Source organism: Aquarana catesbeiana, linkage group LG13, assembly GCF_042186555.1.
Source record: "Aquarana catesbeiana isolate 2022-GZ linkage group LG13, ASM4218655v1, whole genome shotgun sequence".
In the NCBI taxonomy this organism is placed as follows: Eukaryota; Metazoa; Chordata; class Amphibia; order Anura; family Ranidae; genus Aquarana; species Aquarana catesbeiana.
The window spans coordinates 59,307,427-59,323,308 of NC_133336.1; the positions used below are offsets into that span (position 1 = coordinate 59,307,427).

The following is a 15,882-nucleotide window of genomic DNA, read 5'->3' on the forward strand; positions in this document are numbered from 1 at the left end:
CTCGGGTGGAACTCCTCTTTAAACACAGCCTGCTGGAACATGCTCAACAGCATTTGGCAAAAGAAATAATACTGTGCTTAGGGACACTTACCAAAGAGATAGAGTTATGCCGTGTACACACGGTCGGATTTTCCGACAGGAAATGTTGAATGTGAGCTTGTTGTCGGAAAGTCCAACTGTGTGTATACTCCATCGAACATTTGCTGTCGGACTTTCCGCCAACAAATGTTTGCTAGCAGGTTCTCAAATTTTCCACCAACAAAACTTTGTTGTTGGATAGTCTGATCGTATGTACACAAGTCCGTCGCACAAAAGTTCACGCATGCTCGTAATCAAGCAGAAGGAGCCGCACTTTTCTCGGCTCCTCGTACGTTATCGTGTTCCCATGTTCGTAAATGTTGGCCAACATTTGTGTGACCATGTGTATGCAAGACAAGTTTGAGCCAACAACCTTCGAACAAAAATCCACGGTTTTGTTGGCGGAAAGTCCGATCGTGTGTATGCGGCATTAGACTGACTACAGCCCACAAATGGCTATCTGCAGACCACACAAAAATATAAAAAGGGAATTCTGAAAAATAATAAAGCTCAATAATAAAATGAAAGGGTCCTGGCTTTTTATTTTTCTTGAATACTTCAACAGCAAAATTTTACTGCCATATTTCCAATTTGGAATTCCAGGTACTTTGAGTTTTCCCACCCACATTTTTGTGTTCCAGCTTTTCCTATTGTTTTTTTTTGAAAAATTATGTTTATTCACAGTTTTAAACATACATACAAAACATAACATAACTTGCGTTCCCAATCCTCCCTCCCTTGACCTCCCTCCTCCCCCCATCTTGTGCAACGACCCTTTTCATTATAGGAACATGTTCTATATCATGGTGTTTGGCAACAGTAACCTTCCATTCTCATTAATACAACATTTCCTGTAACAGACACACAAAAAGAAGGATCTTCTACCTAGTCACGCCTAAACTCCAAACAGTACTATAATGTCCATCAGTTCGTAGTACATTTAGTCATTATGCTAAGGTCTCATTAGCATCAATCCAACACTGCCACACCTTCTCAAATTTCGTAGGGCAACCCCTGCTTAAATATGTAGCTTTATATAGTGGGAGTACCTTGTTTATCATATCTTTCCAAAAGGGTACCGTTGGTGGTTCCAACTTCTTCCAATAGCTTACTATGGCTTTACGTGCATAAAACAAAACAATAGAAATCAATGTCCTCTGAGCTCTTCTTGGTGCGATACCTTCCAGCAAGCCCAGCAGGCATACCGACACTGTGAGTGGAATAGGTATTTTCAGCAAGGACTGGACAGTACGAGTGACCCCCGTCCAGAACTTCCTGATCTCCTGACAATGCCAGAAAATGTGGTCAAAGTCCGCTGGGCTGCACGCACAACGCCAGCACTCACCTGTGCCAGTGCCATATATGCCCGCCAGCTTCGCCGGAGTATAATAAATCCTATGCAGCAGCTTGAATTAGATAAGTCTGTCTCTAGTTGATACTAAGATTCCAAATGTGTGGTCCCACATATCATCCCAGTCGTCTCTCCCAAGGGATTAGCGCACTCCAAGTGTCTCTGCACTTATTAAGCATTTTTGGTGTTTCAACAAATAACCCTTTGTATACCTCCGATAAAGGTTTCTTTAAATTTTCCTCACTCAATAATGACTCTATGGGAGATGTACCAATATCTAGAGAGTCTGATCCAAATTGCGACTTAAACGCGTGGCTAAGTTGCAAATAGCAGAAAAAGTACCAGTTGGGCAGTTTATGCCTATCCTTCAGCTGATTAAATGTAAGAAGTTTTTTTACCACCCACTATATGTTTCAATTGTTTTATACCAACTCTGGCCCAAATGATTGGATCAGGAATTGTGTTCAAATGCGGCAGTTTGGGGTTGAACCACAGGGGAGTATCTGGGGACCACACATCAGACTGAGAATTCATCAACACCTTTGCTCTGACCCATGCGCGAATCGTTACGCGCATTGAATCAGTCGGAGATGACATAACCGAGGTACCTCTATAAAGCAAAAATGATAGGCTCTCAAAAGACCCCAGATGGGCTGCTTCCAACACGTTCGCCGCGTCCCCGTCATCACGAGCTTTTCCTATTGTTATCACCATAATATAAAATAACACATGCAACAGCATGAAAGTCCATAATAATGGCCACAGCAGGTGTACATACCCAGTAACTAAATAACCCAGCACAAATATCTCACCAATAGTGTCCCTGTGATGTATACAAAATTTTCCAGTGGCATAATTTTCTCGGGCCCTACCTAAGCTGGAATATCAATTTTATCAGGGCTGACCTTTATTACATGTAAAAGTACAGGGAAACTGGAAAACAGTTTGATACTTATGATAATGCAACAACACTGCAAGCTTATAAATCTGGATGGGCCCTAAGCCATAGGAGACTTAGCACATTCGACCTGGGAGGCAAAACAACTCCACCATCTCATGGCAGGGATGATAGAAGAATAAATAAACAAGGCAGTGCTTTATGAGCTGAATAAGATGACTGCTGCTATATAAAGGATATACAGTGCCTTGAAAAAGTATTCACACCCCTTGAAATTTTTCACATTTTGTCATCTTACAACCAAAAACGTAAATTTTATTGGGATTTTATGTGACCAACACAAAGTGGCACATAATTGCGAAGTGGAAGGAAAATGATAAATGTTTTTCAAAATGTTTTACAAATAAATATGTGAAAAGTGTGGCATGCATTTGTATTCAGCCCCCTTCATTCTAATACCCCTAACCCCTGGAACCAATTGCCTTCAGAAGTCGCCTAATTAGTAAATAAAGTCCACCTGTGTGTAATTTAATCTCAGTATAAATACAGCTGTTCTGTGAAGCCCTCAGAGGTTTGTTAGAGAACCTTAGTGAACAAACAGCATCATGAAGGCCAAGGAACACACCAGACAGGTCAGGGATAAAGTTGTAGAGAAGTTTAAAGCAGGGTTAGGTTATAAAAAAATATCCCAACCTTTGAACATCTCCTGGAGCATTGTTCAATCCATCATCTGAAAATGTGTATGAGTATGGCACAACTGCAAATCTACCAAGACATGGCCGTCCACCTAAACTGACAGGCCAAGCAAGGAGAGCATTAATCAGAGGAGTAGTCAAGAGGCCCATGGTAACTCTGGAGGATATCCACAGCTCAGATAGGAAAATCTGTCCACAAGACAACTATTAGTCGTGCACTCCACCAATCTGGCCTTTATGAAAGAGTGGCAAGAAGAAAGCCAATGTTGAAAGAAAGCCATAAAAAGTCAGTTTGCGGTTTGCGAAAAGCCATGTTCCTTTTCTTGGAGATTTTCTTATCAGCTTGCTTTTGTTTAACAAAAGGTAAGTTGGCCATACATTAGTAGATTTTCCAACAAATGTTTGTAGAAATAAAAATTCTCAGTACACTCAATGACTTGACAAATATTGTTCAAAAGTATCAACATTTCCTTTGCTTTTAGGGCCAGTTCAAACCACATAAAGTCCAGTGCGTTTTTTTGTGCATCAAAAACATATAGATAATAGGTATATGATTTCCATGGGCATAGTTCACACTAGCGCGGTCAGTTCCAAGTGTGTTCCAGTTCCAGAAAAAAAAGTAGAACATGCTGCATTTTTTTCTGCACTGAACTGTACTAGAACAGGGTAAAATGCATAAAAAAGCACCAAAAATGCATATGCCCTTATTTAAGGTGAAGAAAAAAGAGGGGAAAAATGTACCGGAACTCATCAAAAAACACGCATGCAGAAACGCATCCAGAATGCATACGGACTGCGTTTCTATGCTGTGAACCGGCCCTTAATATCTAATTTTGGAATAACTGGGCTTTCTTGAACCAATACAATAGAAATCTCTCCTGCGCTCAGGTGTCTAGTTCCTCAATGTGTGGTATGACCGAATTCATTCAGTAGTATCTACCATCTTGCAGCCCTCCTCAGAATAATGGGTATTCACAGGCTAAAAAAAAGAGAGAAAAGGAGGGCGCACCGACCTAGTGCATTACCACTGGTAAAGTTTTATTCAAGTGTAAGCCATTGCCTGCTTAGGCTCTGAGGAAGGGGGTTCTCCTCTGAAACGCGTCAACCATCGCTTTATCCACTTGATGTCAGGTCCTGATTTGTCGATGTTCAGAACTGTGTACCTGTAGCATTGTCAATGCCTGTTATCCATGCTTGTTTGTGAGTATATATTTTGCTGTTTTACACCTCAATAAAATTTACCAGTGGTAATGCACTAGCTCGGTGCACCCTCCTTTTCTCTTTTTTTTTTTTCTTTCTTGAACAAAACCACATTCACTGTTAGAAATTAATTTGTTCAAGAAAAAAATTCTATCCTGCCCCTTCAATATTTCTTAGCACTGTGGTCAATGTCAATTTGACCATACTAGCGATTTGAAAGCCGAACGTTCTTACATGTAAAATTTGAAACAAAATTCTAGTAGTGAATGGTCACCTTAGGAGGCAAAGTCTGAGTTGCACTTAAAGTATAAGTATACATTTTTGGGGTTTTGGATAGAGTGGAGAGGGATCAGAGCAGTTTTAATTGCGGTCTGTGGACCCATTAGGGAGATTCATCCTATTTGTCCTATTTACCATTAAATAAAGTAAAGTAAAGTAAAAGAAAATCCCAAATTTTGGGTTGTCCCCAGAAAAGTAATAGAGGGAACATTTTCCAATGGGGACACTAGTTCTGGTGACCCGGGAGTCCTCAATAAATTCCCTTAATTTGCAGGGATTCCTCTCACTTCCTATTTGGCTATGGGATAGAAAGTAAAGGAGTAAAGGTAAATGCAATGGGACACAGATGGAGAAAAAAAAATCTGACAGGGGTTATAACCCTTCTTTGCTCTATCCAAAATTAAAAAAAAGTTTTGCCTATAGTTCTACTTTAGCATTTACTGATGTGAACTTATCATAATAGTCGAAGTGGAAATAAGGAAAAGGACCAACTCTAGACAAAAGATTCCTTTATCATTTTTTACCATGACTACTTTACATAAGGCACGAATGGTATTATAACATGACAAAAAAAAATGCCTCTCTTGGTTCATTTACATGACAATAGTCACCCTTTTCTGAACCATTTTTATACTCTTCCAGACAGGTGGTTGATATTCTTCATTGTTCATTGTTATAATGACAAGTAGAAGACCTCATAATATATACAGTCTATTGTTCTTTAAATTGACATTTCACACAAGAGTGAAATTACATTTAATACATTTTTTGGAATTCGGTAATAAATGTTAAAGGATTTAATTTCTAAAGGAACAACTAAAAAACTCTTCAGTACTGAGACTATTCTGTGTTTTTAGGTGTTTGCGAACACACCAACACACGTAAATACGACAGCTATAGCATTGTAATAATACATGGTTAAAACTACAAATAGTTTTTCTTTACATTTTTACAGTGCATTGCGTAGGACTAGGCACACACTATTGGGGGTGCTGGAAGGCATGTAAATTACACTCCTTGCCGCATCTGCAGACATCAAACCATGTTGCTTTAACCCTCAATGGCACCCCCATGCACTGGAAAACGCTGCACCATTTCCAATGCGCAGAAACGCTTGCACCATGTGATTTCCCTGCAATAATGGTTTTGAAAAGGTACAGGGACTTTTCACCTGCATTTCAGCAGCCTGTTCAAATGAATGGGCTGCTGTGCCTGTGCAAACATGGCTGCAGGGAAATGCAAAGGTGTGAACCTAGCCTAAAATCCTGTTCCACCCACAGGTATTAGGTAATGGTGAGCCTGCTCAGGACAGATTTCTCTCTCTCTGTGCTGATGTCATGCTTGGATGCTAGGCATTATTGCACACCACTGCCCTCTGCACTGCCTCCTTGAATAAGTCCAGATCCTGTGATTTTCTCGTAAATACCCCAACTCTTGCAGCAAATGCTTGCTTTTTTCACCCCCCTCACTGCTCCATATAGCATCAGGAGCCAAGGGCAATCCCTCATACGAAGCATGGGAATGGTACAGAGAAAAGATGATTCCACTATGTGACAATCCGCCATGTTACTACTTTATAGAACTGTGTAAGAAATGCAATGCAGGTGCGTTCCATTAGTGCATTGGGATGCAATCAAAAATCAATGGCACTGCAAGGCACTAACACATGCTTTATGGTAATGCATTGAGCTGCGTATTACTGCAATGCATAGGTGTGAATGGGTCTTCACTTGCTAGAGCAGGGGTGTCCAAACTTTTTTCAAAGAGGGTCAGAATTGATGAAGTGAACATGCGTGAGGGCCGACCATTGTGCCTGACATTCTGTGAACCATTAAAATTTGGTCTAAGTGCGTTTGTCCGAGCACTAATACATTGCCCAAAAATAATTCCCCTGCCTTTGTGGATGTGTGTGGTGAAGAGATGAGCTCTGGCGTGATATTTGGATATACCGTATTTATGGGCGTATAACACGCACCTTCGCTTTAAGAGGAAAGTTTCAGGAAAAATCTTAAATTTTAAATAAAGAACTGTGAAGCAAAATAAGGGTCAGTGCCAATCAATGCAGCCTAATCAGTGCCCACCTGCAGCCTCACCATTGCCATGAATGCAGCACCCCCGTTGCCATGAATGCAGCAGCACCCCCATTGCCCTGAATGCAGCAGCACCCCCGTTGCCCTGAATGCAGCAGCACCCCCGTTGCCCTGAATGCAGCACTCCCATTGTCATAAATGCAGAACCCCCATTGACACGAATGCAGACTCACCATTGCCATCAGTGCAGCCTGATTCATGTCCATCTGCAGCCTTGGAGGAGACAGGGAGGGGGCGGGACGAGCGCCAACAAACATACAGGAGAAACAGCCCCCCCCACTTTCTCCTCATAGGACTTGACTGACAACAGCGGGAGCCAATGGCTCTCACTGCCGTCTCAGTGTCCTGTGAGAGCAGGGAGAGAAGAGAGAGCCACCGCAGATGGGCACAGTGCTGGATCGAATGAGGACTCAGGTAAGCATTTAGGGAGGTGGGGGGTTAATATAACTACTGGGACATTTTTAAATTTTGTCTTTTTTTATGTTTTGTCTTTAGAATTACTTTAATGGAGCTACAGAGTTCTCACCTATTTGCATCAGAAGCCCCATGACAAAGGCTACCGGCGTTGGACTTCTAGCTCTAAGAACCAATATATCAATATTTCCAAAGCTTCAGGTCAAGTGATGGTGGGGGAAGTTCAAAACATTGAGAACTGGTGTAAATCTTTTAATGGATATGCTATTATGTGTTTGCTTGTGATAGAAGCTAAATGTATACAGTGTCTGCTTTAATACATTCCCAGGTTTTGATAATCTATCTGCACCCTTATTTTTGGCTCAGATCTATTCTTACTACTTACAGTATTTGGATAAAGCTTCCCTGCTTATTTCATCCTTCTGAAAATGTGCATTTCTCCTTTTCTACCTTCATAAGTAATACGATTCTAAGCTACATGATGAATAAGCCTAAAAGCTTGCTGTGCTATACATCTGTACCATAATGACTATTATAGTGTCTAATGTTAGGAGCTCCAAATGAAAGCATATTTACTGTATGTTAAGAACAGCAGGCATCTCTATTAGTGGAAGTTTTTCACCAAATGTACCTTTGGACTAAACAATTAATGTTTTTCCATTATCCCCCTCATTCCTTCCCATAGCTCTTTCAAACACATTTGAAAAACTAAACTTTAGTTCAGTTATGTAATATATATATATATATATACATACAATATCTATCTATCTTATCTATCTATCTATTTAGATATCTATCTATCTAGATATATATCTATATCTATAGATATATATATGTATATATCTATAGATATATATAGATATAGATCTATATAATCTATAGATCTATATCTATATCTATATATATTTACAGCAGCAGAGGCTTTTATTGCATGGCATATTGCACAGATTTTTAACAGGTTAAGAGGGCACAGTGACGACCTCATCAGTTGCCCTATCAGTGGCGGTAAATCCATTAGGGGCGCCCCGGCACCGCCCGATCTCTCCACGCCACCCCCTACATGCAATGGATATCCACGGCTGCCCCAGCCACCCCCTATTCATGCGTCCGGCCCCTTTTTTGAATTACAGCGGCCAGGTTTTTTTTTTTTTCAAGCACCTGATTAGAGCCAGAGGCTCTAATAGGCTTCAAAATATTGTTGCAGAGAATACGCCGATCCCACCCAAGTGTGTTACGACAGCGAATGAACATTCGCTGTCGAAACACTGATCCTCAATCCAGCCAATCAAAAGAGGGTGTGAGACCCGTTTTCCGATTGGCCGAAAAGAGAAGACTCCCAATTGGCCGCTGAGGAGGAGGGAGGAAACGGAAGCCGCCGCCACAGTGATGACCCATGGAGAGCAAGAGAATGAGAGGCCGCCATGCAGGGGAAGCCGCCAGTGATGGCAAACAGTATGCCAAACCCCCCCCCGACCGACCAGGGGGGTTGGCATACTGTTTGCCGCCCCCCCCCCCCAAAAAAATTCCACTGGCCACCACTGTGATCTCTCATTGGCCAAGGAGCAGGCTGGGTCCAAGGAGATGACCAAGGAAATAGAACTTTGGCAGCCATTATTTTCCTGCAATCACCAGAACATTAAGTACCATTGCTACAAGTTTCAATAAACTCACGGAGGATTCTTGCAACTCTAATAGTCAGCTAGGTGAGATACATACACTCACCGGCCACTTTATAAGGTACACCTTGCTAGTACCAGGTTGGACCCCCTTTTGTCTTCAGAACTGCCTTAATTCTTCGTGGCATAGATTCATTAAGGGGTTGGAAACAATTCTCAGAGATTTTGGTCCATAGTGACATGATAGCATCACGCAGTTGCTACAGATTTGTTGGCTGCACATCCATGATGCGAATCTCCCGTTCCATTACATCCCAAAGGTGCTCTATTGGATTGAGATCTGGTGACTGTGGAGGCCATTGGAGTACAGCGACCTCATTGTCATGTTCAAGAAACCAGTGGTGAGATTATATGAGCTTTGTGACATGGTGCATTATCCTGCTGGGAGTAGCCATCAGAAGTCATAATCATAATCATAAATGTAGTCATAAAGGGATGGACATGGTCAGCAAAAATACTCAGGTAGGCTGTGGCGTTTAAATGATGCTTAATTGGTACTAAGGGGCCCAAAATGTGCCAAGAAAATATCCCCCACACCATTACACCACCACCACCAGCCTGAACCATTGATACAAGGCAGGATGGATGGTATTCTGCATGCCATGGTTGTAACAAGTAGTTATTTGAGTTACTGCTGCCTTTCTATCATCAAAGTGCAGAGAAAACCAAACTGATAAGAGGCATGGAGAAGCTCGGCTATGAGGAAAGATTAGAGGAACTGAATTTATTCTCTCTTGAGAAGAGGAGATTAAGAGGGGATATGATCACCATGTATACATATAAAAGGGGTCCATATAGTGAACTTGGTGTTGAGTTATTCACTTCACGTTCAACACAGAGGACAAGCGGGCACTCTGAAAATTCTGACGGACCTAGAAATGAAACATGTTCTAAATATTTCCGACGGAACCAATTCCTATCGGGAAAACCACTCGTCTGTATGCTGTTCCGACAGACCAAAAACAACGCATGCTCTGAAGAGACGGAAGCTATTGGCTACTGGCTATTGCACTTCCTTTTTCTAGTCCCGTCGTACATGTTGTACGTCACCGCGTTCTGGACGGTCGGACTTTGGTGTGATCGCGTGTACCCAAGACAGTTTCAGCGGAACTCCGTCGGAAAAACCTTCAGAGTTTATTCCGACAGAAAAACGGTCGTGTGTACGCGGCATTATTTGATATTTTATTTGAAGGTAATCAGTACAAAATACATCATAGTGAATAAATAAATAATATGGATCACTGGTGATTAGATGATAGCCTGGGTGAGTTGAAGAGCATGTTAATATGGTTTATCTGGATTATCTCAAACCAAAAACTAAAATGTTATATATTACAGTTTATCAAACCTTAGATATGGGTGATACATTAATTACTTTTTTACCTCTTGTTTGGCCTGGTAATTCTGCAAATAACACACTCCGTGAACCCGTTGTGGCTATGCTCACTCTTCCACTGTATGTATGGAAGGAGCCATGGTAGCCAGAGCAAGGCTGGACTACTAATACATCATATCTGCCTGTGTTCATCTTTATTAGATGGGGAGATTAGTAGTTTAAAGAAGGGAGATAAGAATGTTTTAAAGCGGTATTAAACCCAAAACCAAAAATGAATTATATTGCAGCTTGCCAATCATTAGATGTGGTAACTGCATCAGTTTTCCCCTGGTGAGCTAGTCAGTAACACACCTCCTGTATTAGTGAGACACAACTCTGAAAAAAAAGGGCTCAAGATGCACAGCAGAAAGTAGCATTGTCATTCTGGGGGAGGGGAGTGTTAAACGTATTAGCAGATTTAGATACACTAACAGATTGAAGCCAAACTCCACATTTTATAATCAGTTACAGCAAACTGTTTTTTCCCTTTTTTGGGATAAAGATTTTATATGAAGAAAAAAAAGCTGATCATTTATTTCACCTTGGTTTGTCTCATCCAAGTAAACTGATACATTCTGCTGGAGAGATTAAACTTGTGAAAAACAATAGACTTGCTGGTTTAATCACCAGATGAAAATATGAGAAAGAAAGTCAAAAAAGGATAGTAATACAGCCATCACAGAATTGGTAAGCTGCTATATAATAAATGTCTGCTTTTGGGTATTCAGCTCACAAGAAGTGACAAGGACACTGCATTTTTGGCAATATCAACAGATATTCTATGCCCAGTTATGTTCTTTGCCTGAAAAAAAAAATGACTGCAGGTGCCGCATCTAAGGACTGCTAAGTCGCAACATACACATTTTTTGTTCATCGGTTTAGTTATTTTTTATTTATTCAAATTATTTACAGGACCCAATCTTTTTTTTTGATGGAATGTTGTCTGGTGGTTTCATGATTTCGTATACTTTTAAGATGTACAAGTCCTCCCTTAAAAAAATAATTCCAGGGATCAGAACCATTCAGGATTTTACTCTTCCGTGATTGGGTATTTCAGATTCAGATTTCAGGACTTGAAGCAAGCAATCAAGCAATAAATAAATAAATATCTTTATTCTGCAAATTGAATAGCTGTTCAGCCAACTTAACTTTTGGACATCATCCTGCTTCTGATATCAATGAACAATGAACTTACATCGCACATGGTGCATTTCCACCCAGCACTGTCACCCTATAAACGATTAGGGAATTACCCTCAGCTGTGGAGGGCTGATTTGTAAAGTCTACTGCAACTCACAGCCCAAAAAAAGTAGCCGATGCAAATATTATGACATTATATAGGTTTACTAGTCACTTGTATCTTTATAAATGTGTTCCTTGAAGAGAGTCACAAAATGCTGCACAGATCGTCCATCATGGAAACTATTGTCAGGAAAGGGCTTACACCTGTTTCTAGAGGCAAGGAAACGCAAAAGGCAAGGTACACACGTGTGAAGAAACCAATTAGGATAAAGCTGTCATAAACCTAAGAAATGTGAAAACTAACATGAAGAAAAAAGAGGTAAATGCACATATAAAAAAAATGAAAGATGGAAATCACTGTAGTAGGCACTGCTACTACAGTGATTTCCACCAGCTCCCAGGTCCTATGCTGAACAGCTGCCCTGCTGTATTGTAAACACAGGAATTTGCTTGCTCAGCACTTGCACCATGGTGAGGTGATAACCTCACAACCTGAATGGCGCCTGGAAGCTAGCAGTAATCACTGTAGTAGCGATGCATACTACAGTGATTCCGTGGAGGAACCCATAGGTATGGCACATGCATCTTTATGTTGGTCCAAGCTGGACCAATGTAGCTATGTAAAAATTGCCATATCTAAACTTCAACTTTAAGCACTGTGTACTGTAAACTATTGCCATGGTTTTTTTTCTTCAATTTTCCATAAGTTTTTTTACATCTCAGTTCTGTTGATCTCCTCCAGCCTCTTTCAGCTACTTTCTGTCTAACTGCCTGCTCTATTAGCACAACTGTCGTAGTATCCACCAGAGGTACATATGATAGCATGGCAACAGTTGTTACCCCATGAAAGGAAGTACATAAACAAGGGCCTTCATGGCAGGATTACCAGGTATTGCTTAAAGTTACAAATTTAAAAATAACGACTGTTGAATTTACATTGCCATATTAAAGCTTACGCAAGATTTTGGAATTTAGCCTCCTCTATCCTTGGATCTATAACTGAATGTCTTGGCACAACGTTTTCACTGAATAAGAACACTGATTAGGCATTTTTCCCCACTTATGCTTAGACTGCATTTCCCAGATTTGCAACAGGCTTACTTTTGGAGGCATGAGATGAAGAAAAAGAAGACGATCCAGAGACAGAAACCACAACCCTATTTTAATGCTGTTTATATTTTAAATATAGAATCTCTCTGTGGCTTTGCATGGGACATGGTTATGTAATTCATCTTCTGTAACTATCTGTTGAATGGATGACTGAATAACCTTACTAACAAGAGAGGCAGCTGTTCTCATTAGGAGAAATTCATATATATCAGATGTTGGTTCTACTATAGCAGGAATGTCATTGACAATAGACAGTTCATTCAGTCCATTTTCACTGTCAGTATCTCCATCATCAGTTTGGACCTTTGTTATATGACTGATGGTATCTTCATGAGTGGGTATGTCTTCATTACTTAGAGGCCCATTTGCTACTCCAGTGCTTTGTATATTTGTATCATCTACAGAAATGACACAGATTAGCTCTTGTTCCTCAACAGGAGACTGAGACTGTCTCGTTAAATTCATTTTTAATTTGAGATCTTGTTCACTACCATGAATTTGTTGAAAATCACTTTTTTTTTCTTGAGAAGAATTAACTTTCTGGTCACGTTGCTTACTTAGGTAATTGCGCGCACAATTTTTTAAGACTTTTTGGTCCAAGTTGTTTTCAGATATTAGGCATACTTCAGTACAAGTATCAAGGTTTCTATCACTTACCCTGTTCTCTACATCTAGAGATCTTTGAAGTCTATATTTAGTTGCTAAAACGTGATCACTTCTTTCACCATCAGCTCCTGATTCCGTTGCACAGTTTTCTGATGAATTTATTGCAACGAGTGGGTCTTCAGAAGTTAAAGTTGTGTTTGCGGACCTCTTCCCTCTAGAAAAGTTCATGCATGAAATCCTGAGGTTGGAGAACCTTTTCTTTTGTGGAACTCTTTGAATGCAAGTGCCACTTGTGTTGGTTTCAAGGTGTCGAGCACTGAGTTGTGATTGTCTTTTTAAGGAGGAGTTTAATTTCTTTCTACGAGTAACTAGCCTCTTAAAAGTTTCCCAGGTCTTACCTGTTGATTGACCTTGTACCAAATCTTCTTTTTCATTGGTTGCAGCATAGGTAATGCCCTCTTGTTTTACTGAACAAGATAAATTTGTACTTTCTTTTTTGTTGTCTTCACCTGAATCCGAAAGTTTCTTTAGGGCTTTGCTTCTTTTTTTGAAGCAAATTTTTAATGGCTTATGTGAGTAACGGCCCTGCTTGTGGCGTGATTTTAAAGACCTCTTCAATAGTCCAGATTCAGACTTTTCTGGCTCATTAGAGCTTTTGGTTTCTAAGGCAAAGGTGCCATCTTCTAGTTTTCGGAAACTGAACTTCGCCTCCTTGGTTGTATTAAGATGGTAGGACTCCACAAGGGAAGAGTCGCAAGTAAATTCGTTGGAGACTTCTTCGAAACCCAGAACCTCACCCTTCTTAGCTGCAACATTTGGGATTTTTTTCTCACTCTCTTGTAATTCCTTAGAAAGGTTAGAAAGATTGCTTCGGCTTTGTCTTCTTTTGTGTTTACCCCTCCTAAGGAACACCATTGAGGAGTAACCTTTGAAGTACTTGCCAACTGGATCACTTTGGCTTTTGTCACTGCTTGTTTGAGACTGTAGCTTTTCTTTAGATAAATCAGTAGATTCTGCTTTACATCCCGACATTTTAATATATCTGGAGAGCTGCCAAAACTTCCGTCAGATCTGCATTAGCTGTAGAAAAGCAATCCTCTATTAAGTAATTCCTCTTGCGTTTGGATCTTTTCCATTCCAAAGAATATAACCACACCCTATGAAAGAGACAAAGTACAGAAAAATAGTGGTCAGTTATATCTATTAGCAATATGTCGCTGAGAGAGCTTTATAGGATATTATATATTAAAGAACCAGACCAACCAAAACTAAACAGTGTTACATATGTATTATTATTTGAATGACACACCTTCCTTTTTATACAGTATCTCTTGGTGACTTTGGAAGTGAGACCAGCACTTGATTTTTCAGATCTGTCCTTTATTTCAAGGCATACTGGAGTTGTTTACTAAAATTGGAGTGTGCAAAATCTGGTGCAGCTCTGCATAGAAACCAATCAGCTTCCATGTTTCATTGATTGAAAGCTTAATTGAACAAGATAAAGTTAGAAGCTGATTGGGTACCATGTACAGTTGCACCAGATTCTGAGTGCATCAGTTTTAATAAATCTCCCCCACTATATCTTCCTTTCATTTTCCATTTATTTAACATTTTGTGTAATGCGGCCTAAAAACTGAAAATACCCAATTTGCAGGAGTTTGCATGAAGTAGGATGTCATCTTATCAAGAGGCGAAACCAGAACCTCCAGCAGGGTAATCTCTTGATTAAAGGCTAACTCCACCTTTTGGACCATGTTACATATTACACCCGTATTTAGAGTGTCAGGCTGGGTTCACACTTGAGATCGCAGCAACTCACAGCAGGAGTCTGGTGCATCTCAATTCACCGTTTAAGGTCAGATTTCAGCTCAAATTTATGGCTGAATTCGGACCTGAAATGGACCAAAAGATGCACAGAATGCCTGTGCAATTCGCACCGGAACCGCTGCGGAGATGTGTGAACCAGCTCCATAGAGAGTCGGTCACAATCTCCTGCTATGCGAATTGGATGCGGAGAAATCCGCATCCAATTCCTATAGATGTGCACCCAGCCTAACATGGTGGAATTCAGACCCCCCCAAATTACAACCCCCATCTTCTGTGACAGCATGTCAGGGTTTGGGGTAGGTATGGAAATAAAGGTGGAGGAAAAGTCTGCAGGAGCCTTGATTGCACCCAAAATCCACTGTTTGCAATGCTTTGCAGGCTCATTTGCAAAAAATAATACATTCACATTTTGCTGCAAATATACAGTACGTGCATGCATTATTATTTTTTATTTTTTGTAAAATGTCGACTTAGCCTTTAAAATTTCTAGAAAGATACAAAAATCCAGTGTGAAATGCTGGGAATCAGTATCCACCTATTACTAATATGTGAAGTGGGTAACCATAACCTCTAGAAAAATGAAAAGACATAGGAATGCTAAAATCCATTGGTTACAATATAACCTAAAGCCCATCTCCGGGTGACTGTGACCCCTCTCCCAATCCTTCCGATCCCTTCTCACCCATTAAGAAGCTTTAAAAAAGCAAATAACTTTCTCAAAAACATATTTAACCACCTAATGCCTTAGTATGTTTAAGATGAGCTCAGTTTTTAATTGGGGGTAGGGTCAGAGAGTTCCGGCCCTCCAGGGATAAGAGTTATCCAACATTTGATATATTCTGATTTGATGTAAAAACAGTAACATTCAGCCTCATGTATGAAAATGTCTGAAAATAAACACATACAATGGCTGCCCATAGACAGATGCCTCCCCAAGTACAAAATATGATGGATAGAGAGACATCTACCTGTCCATTATCACACAAGGTCTTGCTGTTGTTAGTGGCCTCTTCCCAATAAAAGAGTAAATGAGCATTCAGG

The 15,882-nt window shown here is 40.4% G+C and overlaps 1 protein-coding gene across 1 annotated transcript in view; it reads right to left on the minus strand.

Annotated features, from left to right (window-relative positions):
* Positions 1 to 485: 485 nt before the first annotated feature.
* AKAP5 (A-kinase anchoring protein 5) overlaps positions 486 to 15,882 on the minus strand; it is a 55,070-nt gene continuing 39,673 nt past the window's right edge. The window contains exon 2 of the mRNA XM_073609791.1: positions 486 to 14,171. Coding sequence (XP_073465892.1) covers positions 12,478 to 14,046 — 1,569 coding nt within the window. The 5' untranslated portion in view covers positions 14,047 to 14,171 and the 3' untranslated portion in view covers positions 486 to 12,477. The remainder of the gene's footprint in view (positions 14,172 to 15,882) is intronic.